The sequence below is a fragment of the Erinaceus europaeus genome, chromosome X (assembly GCF_950295315.1).
Source record: "Erinaceus europaeus chromosome X, mEriEur2.1, whole genome shotgun sequence".
NCBI lineage: Eukaryota > Metazoa > Chordata > Mammalia > Eulipotyphla > Erinaceidae > Erinaceus > Erinaceus europaeus.
Genome location: NC_080185.1, coordinates 29,289,728 through 29,307,181, shown reverse-complemented (window position 1 = coordinate 29,307,181; position 17,454 = coordinate 29,289,728). Strand labels below are relative to the sequence as shown.

General features: G+C 44.6%; 1 protein-coding gene across 5 annotated transcripts in view; it reads left to right on the top strand.

The window, feature by feature from the left end:
- Nucleotides 1-17,454, top strand: part of SLC25A14 (solute carrier family 25 member 14) — a 131,521-nt gene that overhangs the window by 39,216 nt on the left and 74,851 nt on the right. For 3 of the 5 annotated variants that reach the window (XM_007527626.3, XM_016190220.2, XM_007527629.2), the window contains exons 9-10: nucleotides 6,219-6,299; nucleotides 8,655-9,103. In XM_007527626.3, coding sequence (XP_007527688.3) covers nucleotides 6,219-6,299; nucleotides 8,655-8,696 — 123 coding nt within the window. In that variant the 3' untranslated portion in view covers nucleotides 8,697-9,103. Of the gene's footprint in view, nucleotides 1-6,218; nucleotides 6,347-8,654; nucleotides 9,104-17,454 lie in introns of those variants that run through there. The other 2 variants (XM_060183582.1, XM_060183580.1) reach the window with 1 other exon arrangement.

Below are 17,454 nucleotides of genomic sequence, written 5' to 3'. Positions count from 1 at the left end.
CTAAGGCTTGGTTAGGGTATAAAATACTGAGTGCCGGACTCAAGTGCTTATTATTGTTTTTTTTTCTTCATTTGGAGGGAGCTATAGAAAAATTTCGGGGGGGGGGGGCAGACGGTAGCGCAGCAGGTTAAGTGCACCTGGTGTTAAGTGCAAGGACCAACGTAGGGATCCTGGTTCGAGCCCCCGGCTCCCCACCTGCAAGGGGTCACTTCACAAGTGGTGAAACAGGTCTGCAGGTGTCTTATCTTTCTCTCCCCCTCTCTGCCTTCCCCTCCTCTCTTGATTTCTCTCTGTCCTATCTGACAACAGCAGCAATAAGAACAATAGCAACAAGGGCAACAAAATGGAAAAAAAAAAAAAGAAAAATTTCAGTCAGATCAAATTTGCATTTTAAATAGACTACACTGAGTTTGTGTCCATTGAGTCTGAAGACAGTGAGTGGTTCTCAATCTCAGATGCACATTGGGATCGCTGGGGAACTGTCACAGCTGCCGCATCTCCATAGCCCAGTGAACTAAGAATGAGGGTACCACTCAGGTGTTAGTATTTTTCCAACTAACCAAGTCATTACACTGTTCACTCGAGGTTGCAAAGCATGAATCTAAGAAACTAAGCCTGGAATACTCATTCTTTTCCCTGTACTCTACTGGGGGGTAGGAGGTTAATGGTTTACAGGACAGTTGTTGACACCTGGGTACAATTTCTCATCTCCCTGTGATAATGCATCTGTAAACCACTGTCTTCCCCAGCCTAGGTTCTTTCCCATCATCCTGCGCCAGGACCCTAGAATTCCTCTATCTCATCTCCTACTTCCCTTCCCCAGAGTCCTGTGCTGCTTCGGTGCAATACACCACACCCAGTCCAAGTTTCACCTTAAGTTGTCCCTTATTGTCCTCGCTTCTTAATTTCTACCTGTGAGTGAGGTCATTCAGTCTTGGCCCTTGTCTTTCTGGTTTATCTCACTCAACATGTCTTCAAGGCCCATCCAAGATGTAGCAGAGGAAATGATGACTTCATCATTTAATATATATATATATATATATATATATATATATATATATATATATATATATATATATTTTCCCTTCTGTTGCCCTTTTTTATTGCTGTTGTAGTTATTGTTGTTATTGATGTTGTCTGTTGTCGTTGTTAGATAGGACAGAGAGAAATTGAGAGAGGAGGGGAAGACAGAGGGGGAGAGAAAGATAGACACCTGCAGACCTGTTTCACTGCCTATGAAGCGACTCCCCTGCAGGTGGGGAGCTGGGGGCTCGAACCGGGATCCTTACACCGGTCTTTGCGCTTTGCGCTAGCCGGTCTTTGCGCTAGCCGGTCTTTGCGCTTTGCACTAGCCGGTCCTAGCGCTTAACCTGCTGCACTACCGCCCTGACTCCCAACTTCATCATTTTAAAAAATATTTATTTATTTTTCCCTTTTGTTGCCCTTGTTTGTTTTTTATTGTTGTTGTAGTTATTATTGTTACTGATGTCACCGTTGTTAGGACAGAGAGAAATGAAGAGAGGAGGGGAAGACGGGGAGAGAAAGACACCTGCAGACCTGCTTCACCGCCTGTGAAGCGACCTCCCTGCAGATGGGGAACCAGGGGCTCGAACTGGGATCCGTACACTGGTCGTTGCGCTTCATGCCTCATGTGCTTAACCTGCTGCGCTACCACCCGACTCCCAACTTCATCATTTTTTTTTTGTTGCCTCCAGGGTTATTGCTGGGGCTCAGTGCCTGCACCATGAATCCACTGCTCCTGGAGGCCATTTTCCCCCCTTTTGTTGCCCTTGTTGTTGTCTTGTTTTCGCCGGGTTTTGTTGTTTTCGCCGGGCTGGCTTCACGGGCGGGTAACAGACGACCAGGGACTCATGGTTGAGCTGTAGGCAGTATCTCTTTATTCATGCAGGATGCAGCACAATCTAAGACGAGCTAAGCTAAACTCAAGTACTGTAAAACTCACAATGCTGTCTTTATATATACTTGCCAAGTAAAGTGGAAACAGGATGTGACATAGAGAGGGTGGAGAGAAAAGTGACTGGTGAAAATCAGAGTGTGACAAGGAGGGGGCAGAGCAGGCGAGAATCCTATCACTGAACCACAAATGCCCTGGAGTGCTTTATGTAAATGTAAAAGTGATTTATGTAAATAGACCAAAGCTTTGAATGGGATTAAATCTATCCCTATATAGGCATATGGTTAAGCAGAAGCCAGGGGGAGCTGGCATACTATCCAACATTGTTGTAGCCTTGTTGTGGTTATTATTGTTGTTGATGCCATTCGTTTTTGGATAGGATAGAGAGAAATGGAGAGAGGAGGGAAAGGCAGAGAGGGGGAAAGACAGAGAGGGGGAGAGAAAGATAGACACCTGCAGACCTGCTTCACCACCTGTGAAGCGACCCCCCTGCAGGTGGGGAGCCGGGGGGCTTGAACTGGGGTCCTTACGCCAGTCCTTGTGCTTTACACTACGTGCGCTCTGGTGTTATGGTGGTGCGGGGGATTGAACCTGGGACTTCAGAGCCTCAGACATCAGAGTCTATTTACATAACCATTATGCTCTCTACCCCCGCCCTCCACTTTATTTCTATATTGGTGCCCTTAACGATGTTACTATTTTCTTCTTAGAATGGTCAGTATGGCTAATTATCTTGAATGTGCTTCGTATATAGACTAAAATAAGGGGTATTTATAAGTCTGGGTTCTCATATTACTGTCTCACCCAGATAGATCTTCTTGTGGTGGGTTTCCCTTTATCCATGGAAAGGTGGATTAACATTTCTCAGTGTCTGATGCAGTGCCTAACATCGAAGAACTGCTTAGTAGTTTTACAGTTAAATTTGAGGGCTGGAAAAATCACTCAACATGGATAGTATGCTGGTCTTCCATGCATGCGACCCAGGATCAAGCCCTCCCATCCTCCTCCACACTGCATTGAGTGAGGCTTCAGTGTTGTGGTCTCTCTCTGTTGTTCTGTCTCATTCTAAAACAAACAAACAAACAAAAAGAGATCAGAACTATTTTGCTGCCTGAATTCAGCACATATCACTAGCTTGTGACATTGGGTATGTGTAATGTGTCATTTAATTCTCATAGCCACTCGTCTTTCTGTGTGTAAAATCCCCTTCGTATAAAACAGGAACCACTGTTCCAAAGCATTTCTCAACCCTTCAAGCAAACACCTGAGGTAGCCCGTGGCATTGCATACAATTTACAATCATGGAACAGACTCAGGGAAGGAGAGTACTTGTGTGACTCAGATTCCTTATCCTGCTTTGGTTTTCTTCTTAGCACTCAGTCATTCCTATTTATAATATATGTCAATTTCTATAGGTGTTTGCCAACTCCTCTATAAGGTCTACACACCACGCAGGCAGAAACAATATGTTAGTTCTTGCCATTGTTACCATATACCCCAAAGTTTGTGTGTGTGTGTGTGTGTGTGTGTGTGTGTGTGTGTGTGTGTGTGTGTGTGTGTTTTAAGATTTTACTTATTTTTAGTGAAAGAGAGATATAGTGAAAAAGACCAGAACACTGCTCAGCTCTGGCCTATGGTAGTACTGGAGATTGAGGCTAAACCTCACAGGCATGAAAGCCTTTTGCAGAACTATTATGCTACCTCCTCAGTCCCCAAAGTTTGTTTTCAGTTGTGATTGAAAGCAACAGACTTGTATTGATTTGCAGTTTCTTTCTTTTTAAAATTTATTTATTTATTTATTTTATTTAAGAAAGGAGACATTAACAAAACCATAGAATAAGAGGGGTACAATTCTGCACAATTCCCATAACCCGATCTCCATATCCCATCCATCCCCTGATAGCCTTCCCATTCTCTATCTCTCTGGGAGTATGGATCCAGGGTCATTGTGGGTTGCAGAGGGTGGAAGGTCTGGCTTCTGTAACTGCTTCCCCGCTGAACATGGGGGTTGACAGGTCGATCCATACTCCCAGTCTGCCTCTCTCTTTCCCTAGTAGGGTGGGTCTCTGAGGAAGCAGAGCTCCAGTACACATTGATGGGGTCGTCTGTCCAGGGAAGTCTGGTCAGCATCTCGCTGGCATCCGGAACCTGGTGGCTGAAAAGAGAGTTAACATACAAAGCCAAACAAATTGTTGAACAATCATGGACCTAAAGGCTGGAATAGTGCAGATGAAGTGTTGGGTGGTATTCCCTGCATGCTCTTGTGTACTTCTGCTTTCAGGTATATATTTTTCCCCTCGTTTATGGGCACGTGTGAACCTATGCTCTATCTCAGGGGACCTGGACTATACCTAGGTTTGGGGACTTTATTGGGGGGTGGAACACCTGGAATGGAATTAGAGAATACTATGAAAGGAAAGGTCTCACCCGAGTGATGAAGCTGACGGGTTGTCATTCCACACCTGGAGTCTCTGGTCACAGTTTGAAGTGAAGCATCCTGGGGTGGCACTCGTTGCTGATTTGCAGTTTCTATGGATCAGGAATTCAAAAGCTGCTTAGTTGAGTGATTTCAGTGTGGGTGCTCTCAGGAGGTTGTAACCCAGGGCTATCTGGAGACTTTACTGGGGGTGGTATGTCTGTTTTAAAGATCACTCATGTGGTTAGAAGGACATCTCCATTACTCTGTGGATGTTGGCCAAGAAAGCCCAGCTTCTTACCACATGGGGGTTAATCTCCTTTCGCTCCCTCCCTCTCTCCCCAACCCCCATCTTGGTTTGGAGCTGGGGCCTCACAGTATTACCTCTCCCTGGTCAACTTTTTCAGTTAGGCTTGGAAAGAAAGCTGGCTAGCCAGGGAGAGGCACCCCGGTAGTGAAGCTTCAACTGGATTCATGGTACGTACTCCTGTGTGCTAGGACTTAAACCTAAGCCATGAGTATTGCAAGGAAGGTGCTCAGCCCACTGAAGTGTCTCCTGACCCCAGGGTCTCTCTCTCTTCAAGACAAGGCAACTGGTTAGCAATACAAGAGAAAACAAGTCCGAAACCTCATTATATGTGAAGTATCTTTCATAACATAGTTTTGGAGGTGACATATACTCAGCCATACCGTATTGGCAACACAGAACATTCCTAATGTGTTATGGGAGGGGAGCCCCTTGGGTGTCACTACCTAGAGATAGCGTTCATTCGGGTTTTCTTGGAGGCTGGCTGCCACAGATAACTAACTGTCTTACTCCTAGCTTATAATAGAATGTGCCTTTGCTTATCATAGATACTTAGGGATTGCTGAATGAGCCTGTAAATGGAGTTAACCTATATGCCACTTTCAGATGTATGTATTAAGGGCCTGGTGGTAGCACACCCAGTAGAGCACACACATATACCATGCACAAGGACCCAGGTTCAAGCCCCTGATCCCCACCTTCAGGGAAGAAGCTTGATAAGCAGTGGGGTTGTGTTGATGCGCTCTCTCTCTCTCTCTCTCTCTCTCTCTCTCTCTCTCTCCCCCTCTCTCCCTCTCTCTCACTCTCCCTCTCTCTCTCTGTATATATATATATATATATATTTTTTTTTTTTTTTTTAATGAGTTACAGAGAAAGAGAGACCAGAGCACTGGTCAGCTCTAACTTATGGTGGTCCTAGGGATTGAACATAGGACTTCAGAGCCTCAGGCATGAAAGTCTTTTTGCAGAAGCATTATGCTGTCTTCCCTGCCCAGATTTTTATTTATTTATTTTAACCAGAGCTCCTCTTGACTCTAGCTTATTGAGCCTTGCACATTGGAGCATCAGGCACGAAACTCTTTGCAGAACCATTGTACCCCTGCCCCTGTCTCTCTTTTTCTCTCCCTCTGTAGTTCACTCTGTTTCTATAAAAAAAAAAAGTTAGGGGGAAATGGCTGCTGGGGGGTGATGGAGTCATTGTATAAGTACCAAGCTCCAGGGTTAGCCCTGGTGGGAAATGAATGAATGAATGAATGCATAAAATGTATGTGTTTAGGAAAAATGTTTGTGGGGCTGTAAGTTGTTGGGGAGATAAATGGAAGAGGACTATTAAAATAAAAGTAGTTGGGGCTGGGGAGACAGCACAATGGTTCTGCAAAAGACTTTCATGCCTGAGCCTCTAAGGTCCCAGATTCAGTCCCGAGAACCACCATAAACCAGAGCTGAGCAGTGCACAGTTCTTTCTCTCTGTGACTCTTTCTGTATCTTTCTCATTAAACTGAAATATCAGAAGATGTAATTGCCATATGTAAAAAGAAAGAGGAATTCACCCTGGCACTATTATTATATCTTTCTCTCAGATGTGGAAACACGAGGGCTTTTTTGCACTCTACAAGGGGTTTTGGCCAAACTGGCTTCGACTGGGACCCTGGAACATCATTGTATCCTTTAGAACACAGGAGTGCAAGCAAATGCTGCAAGCTCCCAGGTAACTACTGGCTACGGGAAAGACAGTTGAATTGCTGAGGGGTTTTAGGTAACTGGGAAATAGAAGCTTTCTAATGGTGACCATTGAGGGTAGAACTAAGTGGATAAACAGCTTTTAGTTGGAGTCTAATACACACTAAAGGGAGCTGAAAATTCCACCAACATTTTGTTTTTCTCTTTAATGCAGCCACAAGCCTTATGCATGCATGTTCACACTGTCCCTAGGTCAACTGTTCTTGTTATTTTATCTATTTATTTTTCCCATGGGGTTTCACTGCTTTAGACTGATTTGTATGTTTGTTTGCTTGCTTTTTTTTTTTTTTCCAATAGGAGAGGGGACAGTGACCACGGTACCTCTAAGTTGCCTCCAGTGTATAATAGCAAAAGCAGGTCCGCTCCCAGGTGAACTGTCTTGCTGGTTCTTTTGGCCAACTGTTTTCATTCTTTTTAAAAAAATTTAGAGAGAGATTGCACCAAAGTAAAAGACTCGGGTGGGTAGGGGTCAAGGGTTCAGGTCCTGGAACATGATGGCAGAGGACCCAGTGGGGGTTGTATTGTTATGTGGTAAACTGGGAAATGTTATTCATGTGCAAACTATTGTATTTACTGTTGACTGTAAAACATTAATCCCCCAGTAAAGAAATTTAAAAAAATGAGAGAGAGGGAGGGAGGGAGAGAGAGATCTCTTGGGAGCGAGCAAGACAGTACACAACACTGCTCCACTCTCTACAGAGCTTTCCCTGGTGCTGTGGTGCTCCCCACATGGTGGTAGGGCTCAAACTCAGGCCCTCAGGCATGGTAAAGTCTCCACTGTACTGGGTGAGCTATCTCCTGGCCCTTCTCTTTCTATGAAGTTTTGGACACTATTGGGAGATGGCCAGGAAAGTCCATGCTGAGGTAGTCCATAATAGCTGGAAAATAGACCAAAAAAAAAAAAAACCCTTCATAAGGCAAACAAATCTAAAGGTATGTAAGGGTCTTGGCTTATGGACAACTCTTCCTTTTATTATATTTATTTAATGAGAGGGAGAGAGAGAGGATACACCAGAGTATCACTCTGATACATGCAGTGCCAGGGATCAGACTCAGGACCTCATGTTTGAGAGGTTAATACTGTGTATCCACTGCACCACCTCTCAGGCCACAAACAGACTTTATTCTAAAGCTGTGTTTAAGTCCCTCCTATGGCAAACACTAGAAGAAGAAGAAGTCCCTCCTATGTCCAGAGTCATGAACTGGACACTCTGTGGCATTGTGTGTAAAATGGTGAGTATTGCTGGGTTGAAAAGTAATCCCCTGGGGGCACCTGAGGCCCCTAGGTCCCAAGTTCAACCACCATATGCCAGAGCTGAGCAGTGCTCTTGCTAAAAAGAAAAGGAATCTCCTGCCTTTGTGGGGCCTGTGGACTGAGAGAGGGAGGGGGGAGGATTTCTCCCTCCTTGGGTTTGCAACCCTGAAATATGTGTTGTTATCTACTTCCTTGGTCATGAGTAGATGTGTGCATGCATGGGCATGCGCATTGCATGTGTGCCCTTTGCCCCCGAGCCAAATTAAGTCTGGTAGGTTTTATTTATTTATCTTTTAAATTTATTTTTGACACTGGGGTTATCTTGAGGGCTCAGTGCTGGCACTAAGAATCCATGGCTGCCAGTGGCCATCCCCCCCTTTTTTTTACTAGATAGAAATTGAGGGGGTAGGGGGATATAGAGAAGGAGAGAGAAAGACCTGTAGACCTGCTTCACCCTTTGTGAAGCTTCCCCCTGCAGGCAGGGAGCCAGGTCTCAAACTTGGGTCCCTGTGCACGGCAATGTGTGCACTTAAGTGGGTGTGCTACTGCCCAGCCCTTATGATAGATTTTTTTTTAATTCTTCTTCTTATTATTATTTTATTATCTATTTATTGGATAGAGATAGTCAGAAATCAAGAGGGTAGGGGAGATAGAGAGAGAGAAAGAAAGAGAGACACCTGCAGCCCTGCTTCACCACTTGCAAAGCTTTCCTTCTGCACTTGGGGACCGGGGGCTTGAACCTGGGTCCTTGTGCACTGTAACATGTGCGCTCAACCAGATTCTCCACCACCCGGTCCCATTTATGATAGATTTTTTTAAAAATCTGTTTATATTACTTAAATGTTGGTTTCCATAAATGGCCCATGGTGGACACTCAGTGCATGCTTTATTTGCCAGGAATTCTTTTAAAACAGACTCTCATAAGCAAATGCAACTTAGAACAGCACAGATAATGTACAATTTTAGAACAGGGATTGCCTTTCTGTATCAAACCAGTCATCTTCCATGACTTACTCCTCAGTTTTTTATTACATATGAGCAGCTCAAGAGGCTCCAAATCTAAGGACTGAATCATACGTGAGCCAAGCCCTGCCAACCTTTCTACTCATTTCTCTTCCCTTTTTCCGTGTTCTATTGTATTTTGACAAGTTGTAAGTGTTTACTGAACTATTGACCTCCCGAGGATCTCCTTATGGAAGAACAATAGGATGGTTCAAACTTGTTTGTGTTCATGTTACCATGTTAACTTTTCCCTGAGAAAAACTGTTAACATTGAGACTCTGGCCACAGATTGGTATCTTCTGTGAAGATGGATACTGACGGATGATATTCAAAATGGCCTTCTTTCCAAGCGGTGGTTCAAAGTAGTTGGTTAGCTCCAGACTGGGTGACAGCAGAAGGCATAGGCCAGGGCAGTTACTGCTGTGTATGTCACAGATCTTGGTTCTCATTAAAGTATTTATTGAAGAATCTCTTTGTCTTCATTGATTGGTTTTTCCCTTTTCTAACTCTTTAAGTTTCATACTCCAGAAGGTAATGAAAAGGTGACAGGGGGCGGGGGAGACAGCATAATGGCTATGCAAACAGAATCTCATGCCTGAGGCTCCTAAGTCCCAGGTTCAATCTCCCGCACCACCATAAGCCAGAGCTGAGCAGTGCTCTGGTGTTTCTCTGTGTGTATGTCTCTCTCTCTGCATCTCTCTCAAAAATAAAAAATTAAAATTTTTTTTTAAATTTCTAAAATACTAAAAAATAAGGTGACAGGGTTGAGGAGATTACATAATGGTTTCACACTGACTTTCATGTTTGTGGCACCAAAGGTCTCAGGCTCAATCCCAGCATCACTGTAAGCCAGAGATGAGCAGAGCTTTGGTAAAACAACAACTACTACAAAGAAGGTAACTAGGAAATTAAGTCTGACAGGGGCTCGGCGGCAGTGCACTGGGCTAAGTGCGCATATATAGAAGTGTAAGGATCCCGATTCAAGCCCCTGGCTCCCCACCTGCAGGGGGGTTGCTTTGCAAGCAGTGAGGCAGGTCTGCAGGTGTCTATCTTTTCTCTCTCCCTCTGTCTTCCCCTCTCTCTCGATTTCTCTCTGTCCTATCCAACAACAAATGCAGCAGCAAAAACAACAAAAGTGGAAAAAAGTTGGCCGCCAGGACCAGTGGATTTGTAGTGTAGGCACCAAGCCACATCGAAAACCCTGTGGACAAAAAAAACAACAACAAAACCCTGAGCTCTTAAAGCATGTTTCTGACATCAGCTACGTGCAGTGTACTTTCCCACTCTTTGTTATAATGCCGATGAACTTGGAAATACCGGGCAAGTGTTTCATAAGCATGGATAAACAAAGAAGTGACTTTGATGAAGGTTTCTGTAGAGACAGAACTAAAAGGGGTGTAAAGGAGAACCCTATGTCCAGCGTTCTAATCATCTTACATGCTGTCTCTACAGAAACCTTCATCGAAGTCACTTCTTTGTTTATATATTTATTTTTAAATATTTATTTATTCCCTATTGTTGCCTTTGTTTTATTGTTGTAGTTATTGATGTTGTCGTTGTTGGATAGGACAGAGAGAAATGGAGAGAGGAGGGGAAGACAGAGAGGGGGAGAGAAAGATAGACACCTGCAGACCTGCTTCACCGCCTGTGAAGTGACCTCCCTGCAGGTGGGGAGCCGGTGCCTTGAACAGGGATCCTTATGCTGGTCCTTGCGCTTTGCACCACTTGCGCTTAACCTGCTGCGCTACTGCCCGACTCCCTTTTATTATCTTTTTTACTGAGGCAGCAGTGGCTTACATCTTTGTATATCCTTCAAGAGTGCTGTCCCACACCTCTTCAAGGTCAGTTGCCATACCGCACTCACCACCACAGTGCTGATCACCCTTTTTTCCCCCACCACCAGCCATCGGAACTTCTCTACCCTCTGTGCCCCCCCAACCCCCACTCCAGCAACCTTCATTCTGTTAGCCAAATCCAAATGTTGGTTTTAGATTGTTTGTTTCCATCATTTTATTTATTTATTTTTTCTATCCCACATATGAGTGAAATTTCCCAGTCTTTTATATTTTTATTCCTTAGAGAACTTTTTGGTTTACAGCCAAAAACGCAACATAAAAATTACAGAAGGTAGAGACAATTCCCCATATGTCACTGTACCCACATATCCACAGATGTTTCTACCCCTATCAAAAATTCTTCACTAGAGTGACTCATTTGGACTTTTCTTCCCCCATAGCACTGCTCAGCTCTGGCTTATGGTGATGCTGGAGATTGAACTTTGGACCTTAGAGCCTCAGGCATGAGAGTCTTTTGCAGAACCGTTATGCTATCTCCTCACCTGAGAGTGACTCCTTTGGTACAACCAGTGATTCTCTCTTGGCATTCATTCTTGGTAGTATTCGTACTATACATTTTGATAACATTTTATATTACATGTGTGTACCATTATGGTGTCGTGCAGAATGGCATCACTTTCCTAAAAATTAAAAATCCTCTGTGCTCTGCCGACTCTGACCCTTGGACCCCTTTAACCATCTGTACAGTTTTGCCATTTTCAGAGTGTCGTATGGTAGGTCTCTTTTTCAGATTGACTTCTTTCACGTGATTATGGACACTTAAGACTCCTGTGTGTCGTTTTGTGATTTTATAGTTTTGTTTTCTTCTGGATGAGCCACAGTGCCAGCATTCATCGGCAGGTTCTTGTGAGAACATATGTTTTTCAGCTCATTTGGGTAAATACCAAGAGTGCAATTGCCAGATGGTATGATGGGACTATATTTAGTTGTGTAAGAACCTGCCAAATCATCTTCTAGAGCGGCTGTACCATTTTGCGCTTTTGCCAGCAGTGACGGAGAGTTCTTGCTCTGTACACTCACCAGCTTTTGGTGTTGGCAGTCTTTTGGACTGATGGTATCCTAATAGGTGCATGGTGGTTTCTCATTGCATATATATATATTTAAAGCTGTTACATTTAGTCAGATAACCATCATTCCAAAATAGCTGGGCAAAAGGTAAGCTTTTTTTCCCCCACAGTGGTACAGATTTTTTTTCTTTAATTTTTTTTTTTTTTTTACCTCCAGGGTTATTGCTGGGGCTCAGTGCCTGCACCACGAATCCACTGCTTCTGGAGGCTATTTTTTCCCCTTTTATTGCCCTTGTTTTTTTATCATTGTTGTGGTTATTATTGTTGTTATTGATGTCGTTGTTGGATAGGACAGAGAGAAATGGAGAAAGGAGGGGAAGACAGGGGGAGAGAAAGACAGACACCTGCAGACCTGCTTCACAAGCCCCTCCAGGTGGGGAGCCCAGGACTTGAACCGGGATCCTTATGCTGGTCCTTGCGCTTTGCACCATGTGCGTTTAACCGGCTGCACTACTGTCCGACCCCCTCTTTAATTTTTTAAAGATTTATTTTTGTATGAAACAGAAGTTGAGCAGGAAGGGGAGATAGAAAGGGAGAGATAGACACTTGCAGCACTATTTTACTGCTCATGAAACTTCTCACCACTCACCACCCGCAGGGGTGAAGTTCCAGGAGTGGTGAAGCAGTGCTGCAGATGTCTTTCTCCCTCTATTTATTTCAGTTGTCACCATTGTTACTGCTGAGTCTCAGTGCTGGCACGACAAATCCACTGTTCCCAGCAGTCTTTTTTTTTTTTTCTAGACAGGACAGAGAGAAATTAAGAGAGGAGGTAGAGGGAGAGAAAGACAACTGCAGACCTGCTTCACCAATTGTGAAATGGACCTCTTACAGATGGGGAGTATCTGGCTAGCGTCACAAGAGGGAGAGATGGTCCAGGAACTAAGCTCCTGGCGGCAAAGCAATACACATACTTATTCATCCTAACGTCCCAGAGTCGGGTGGTAGCACACCTGGTTAAGCCACGTGGCGCCAACTGCAATGGCCGGCCTCAGCCTCTGCACGCCTGCCCTCCCCCAGGTTAGGACAGGGAAAAGACTATACAGAAATGGAAGTGGCTTGACAATACCATACATGGTTAGGAAAGGGACAGAGAAAAATGGAAGGGGCTAGAAAGGTAGGAACTTCCTTAGCAACTGTTGCGAGGGTTTTAACTGGTTGAATTAATAATAATACTCTGGAGGCAGGGAAGGCCTTGAGGGTAGAAAGATGACAGATCAAAGGAATGGAATGGGTTGGGATATTTCAGGCAAAACAGTGATTATATAGATGTCCCCTCAAGTCAAGCCCTGCAGAGCTCAACCACATCCTGAACAATTTCCCAACAAGGGAGCAGGGGCTCGAACCTGGATCCATACAGTTGGTACTATGTGTGCTTAACTGGGTGTATCACCATCCGGCCCCTCTTTCTACCTTTCTATTGCTCCTGTCACTCTCGTTTTCTCTCTGTCCTATCAAATTTAAGGAAAAAAGTGTGTGTGTGTGTGTGTGTGTGTGTGTGTATGTGTGTGTGTGTGTGTGTGTGTGTGTGTGTGTGTGTATGTGTGTGTGTGTGTGTGTGTGTGTGTGTGTGTGTGTGTGTGTGTGTGTGTGTGTGTGTATTTTCATTCTAGGAAGCCTAGGAGATAGCATACTTAGTAGAACACACACTTTACAATGTGTGAAGACCTGAGTTTGAGACCCTGGCCACCACATGAGTGCATCTGCAAAGAGGGAGCTTCACAAGCAGTGGAGGAATGCTTTAGTGTCTCTCCTTATCTCTTTCTGTCTCTACCCTCTATCCAAAACAAACAAACATGGACACAAAAAGTCCGCCTGGTGTGACGGATCATGCAAATGCAGAGCTCCAGAGAGATAAAAATTCAAAAGGTACTCCAGGACTGGCAAGTTAACTCACCTGGGAGGCTGCCTACATTGCCATGCACATGCCCCAGGTTTAAGTCCAGTTCCCCACTGTGGGAAGAGCTTGGTGCTATGGTATTTTTCTCCCTCTGTCTGAAGGGAAAAAAATCAGTCTGGGATGTGCTAAGTCCTGGCCCCACCAACACCAATGGAAAGAAAACAAATAGTGGTCCGGGAGGTGGCACAGTGCACAGTAGATAAATTGATGGTCTCTCAAGCATATGGTCCTGAGTTCAATCCCTGGCAGCACATGTACCAGAGTGATGTCTGGTTCTTTCTCTCTCTCTTCCTCCTATATCTCTCATTAATAAATAAATATTAAAAAAAGAAAAGAAATGTTAAATAAATAGGTCTTCTTGGGATGGTAGTTAAAGAAGAGATTATCTGAGGAAAGTAGAGGTAATTGGGGAGATTTGGAGCACCTAATCATTTTGATTAATGATCCACTCACCTAACACGCCTCTGCCTCATGGTACCTGTAGTGTAAAGAATAAGAAAACAAGTTCAAGTAAAACATAATACTGGGGTGGCTAGGCAGTGGTGCACTTGAACAGCTGCATGTTTCACCAGGCACAAGGATCCAGGTTTGAGCCCCTGCTCCCCACCTGCACATCAGGGAAGGGAAGGGCATTTCACAAGTGGTAAAGCAGGTCTGCAAGTGTCTCTATCTCTAGCTCCCCCTCCTCTCTCGATTTCTCTGTCCTATTCAATACAACAGAAAGAAAGGAGAGAGAGAAAGAGAGAAACCATAAAAATGGCCTCCAGGAGTGGTAGATTCATTATGCAGGCACCAAGCTCCAAAGATAAACCTGGTGGCAGTAAAAAAAAAAAAATAAGTGACATGGTGGTGGCATACCATTAAGAGCAGACATTACCATGCACAAGGACCTGGGTTTGAACCCCTGCACCCCACCTGCATGGGATGAAGCAGGCCTGTAAATGTCTTTTTTTTCCTTTAAAAAATATTCCTTTTTGTTGCCCAGGTTGTTTTTTATTGTTGTAGTTATTGTTGTTATTGATGTTGTAGTTGTTAGATAGGACAGAGAGAAATGGAGAGAGAAGGGGAAGACAGAGGGGGAGAGAAAGATGGATACTTGCAGACCTGCTTCACCGCTTGTGAAGTGACTCCTCTGCAGGTAGGGAGCCGGGAGCTGGAACCGCGATCCTTACATCGGACCTTGCACTTTGCACCACCTGCGTTTAACCCGCTGTTCTACCACGCGACTCCCTGCAAGTGTCTATGGCCCTCTCTCCTCTCAGTTTCTCTCTGTCCTATCAAGTAAAAAGGACAAAAACACACACACACGAATACATGATTCGTATTCATATGGTGTTTGTATACTACAAATATACAATAAAGTGTGTTGCATATTACATGACAGGTACTTAAGATAAACTAGGGATGGAAAATATTGGAGTGGGCAGGAGTAGATAGCATAATGGTTATTCAAAGAGACTCTCATGCCTGAGGCTCCAAAGTCCCAGGTTCAGTCCCCTGCACCACCATAAACCAGAGCTGATCAGTGTTCTGGTTAATACATACATACATACATATATATATGGGAGTCGGGCGGTAGTGCAGTGGGTTAAGCACAGGTGGTGGGTGCAAAGCGCAAGGATCCCAGTTCGAACCCCGGCTCCCCACCTGCAGGGGAGTCGCTTCACAGGCAGTGAAGCAGGTCTGCAGCTGTCTGTCTTTCTCTCCCCCTCTGTCTTCTCCTCCTCTCCATTTCTCTCTGTCCTATACAACGACAACAACAATAAAACAACAAAGGGAAACAAAAGGGAATAAATAAATATTAAAAAATATTTTATATATATATATGAGCAAGGCTGTACACTGAGAAAGACTAAGTCTGATTGCAGTTTTAGGAGGTGAGAGGAACCTTTCTAGGGTTAAAGCAGACCCAAAGGCCCTGAAGTGAGAGCATGTCTGGAGTCAGTGTGGCAATAATTCAGGCAAGAAGTGAGGATAGTAACCGTGGAGCTTATAAGAAGGCTGCATTTTGGTGAAAAACAAATCATGACTTACTAGGTGATTGATAGAGTGTGTGGGTGTGTGGGGGGGGCAGGGTTGCTAGGTGATAAGTGTGTGGGTGTGGGAGGCAGGGTTGCTAGGAGAGTGTGTGTGGGGGGGGGGGCTGGGTTGCACAAGCAGAGTTAAGGATCACTTCATGGGTGCACCACTAGACGGCAGTATTGCCATAAAGATGGAGACTGGAAACCAGGGTTTTGTGTGTGTGCGTGGGGTGCGGGGGAGGGCACATGTAGTACACATTTAGTGAGAAGTGTCTGCTGGACTTCAGATGTGGAGTAGCTGGAGAGACATAGAAGGGTTTGGGGTGAGATTTATACTGAGGCTGCACATTTTCACAGTATCAACGTATACTGGGTGGTTGGCAAGGTCATGACGTATTTTTGCATAGAAAACCATGGCAAGATACATTATGACTTTCCTAACACCCCAATAGATGGTGCTTAATGTTGTGATACTGAATGAGATTAGGAAATGTGTGTCAATCACTGACAGAGAAGAGGTCTAAGGGGGTCAGGTGGTGGTCACCTCGTTGAGCACACACATTACAGTCAAAAGTTGTCAGTCAAAAGTGTCAAAGTTCAGGACGCCAGTATGCCAGGCTAGCTTCGAGGCCAGAGACAGACGACCAGGGACACATGCTGAGCGGAGAAGCAATATTTCTTTATTCACGAGCGAACGGTTCAAAAAACTAATCTAATCTAATCACAACCCAATTCTGTCTTGCCTCTCTTTCCTCCTGCCGAAGAGACAGGAGCCAAGGAAGTACGTAGGATAGGGGGCCGGAAGAAAGAAGCAGCACCAAATAGCAAGGACTAAACCAAAATCTCCCGGAGACAGGGGGAGTGAGACCAAACCAATGTAACAGAATGCCCATGTAAATAGACCACAACATCAAGCAATGTAACAGAAGGGATCCCAGAAACAGAACTAGAAGCATACCAACATTCAAGGACCCAGGTTCAAGCCCCTGGTCCCCACCTGCAGAGTGAACGCTTCAGGAGTGGTGAAGAAGTGATGCAGGTGTCTCTGTCGCTCTCCCTCTCTATTTTCCCCCTGTACCTTTTCAATTTCTCTCTGTCTCTATCCAATAGGTAAAAATGTTAGAGAGAGAGAGGGAGAGAGATCTAAAGGGGCCGGGTGGTGGTACACCTGGTTGAATTCATGTTACAATGTTCAAGGACCTGAGCTCGCACCCCTAGTCCCCACTTGCAGGAGGAAAGCTTTGCGAGTGGTGAAGCAGGTCTGCAGGTGTCTCTTTTGTCCTCTCTGTCACCCCCTACCCTTTCGATTTCTGGAGTCTCTATCCAATAAATAAATAAAGATAATAAATTAGAAGAGAGAAGAGATCTAAGCACTGAACCTGGGTCAGTCAATATACTGCAAGGCTAGAACCACAGAAGATACTGGTTCTGACTTAATACCCAGCATGGAGTTATGTCAAAATGACCCGAGATTCTAATGAGAGAGTCAAGGGTCAAGAGATTGTTAGTTGTTTCCCATTCCTTCCTTCCTTACTTCCTTCTTTTCTAATTTATTGGATAGAGACAGAAATGAAAAGAGGTATGAGGAGATAGAGAGAAAGAAACATTTGCAGCACTGCTTCACCACTTGCGAAGCTTCTCCCTACAGGGGGCACTGGGGGCTTGAACCTCGGTACTTGCACATTGTAATATGTGCACTCAACCAGGTGCACCACTGACCATCCTTTCTTTCTTCTCTCTCTTAAAGATTTTATTCACGAGAGAGGCAGAAAGAGAAAAAAAAAAAAAAAAAAAAAAAAACCAGACATAACCCCGGTACATGTGCTGCCGGGGATTGAACTCAGGACCTCATGCTTGACAGTTTTATCCACTGAGCTACCTCCCAGACCACCCCCACTTCTCCTCCTCCTCCTATTCCTCCCCCCTTTCTTTTTCTTTTTTTTTTTTTTTTTTTATACCAGAGCACTACTCAGCTCTG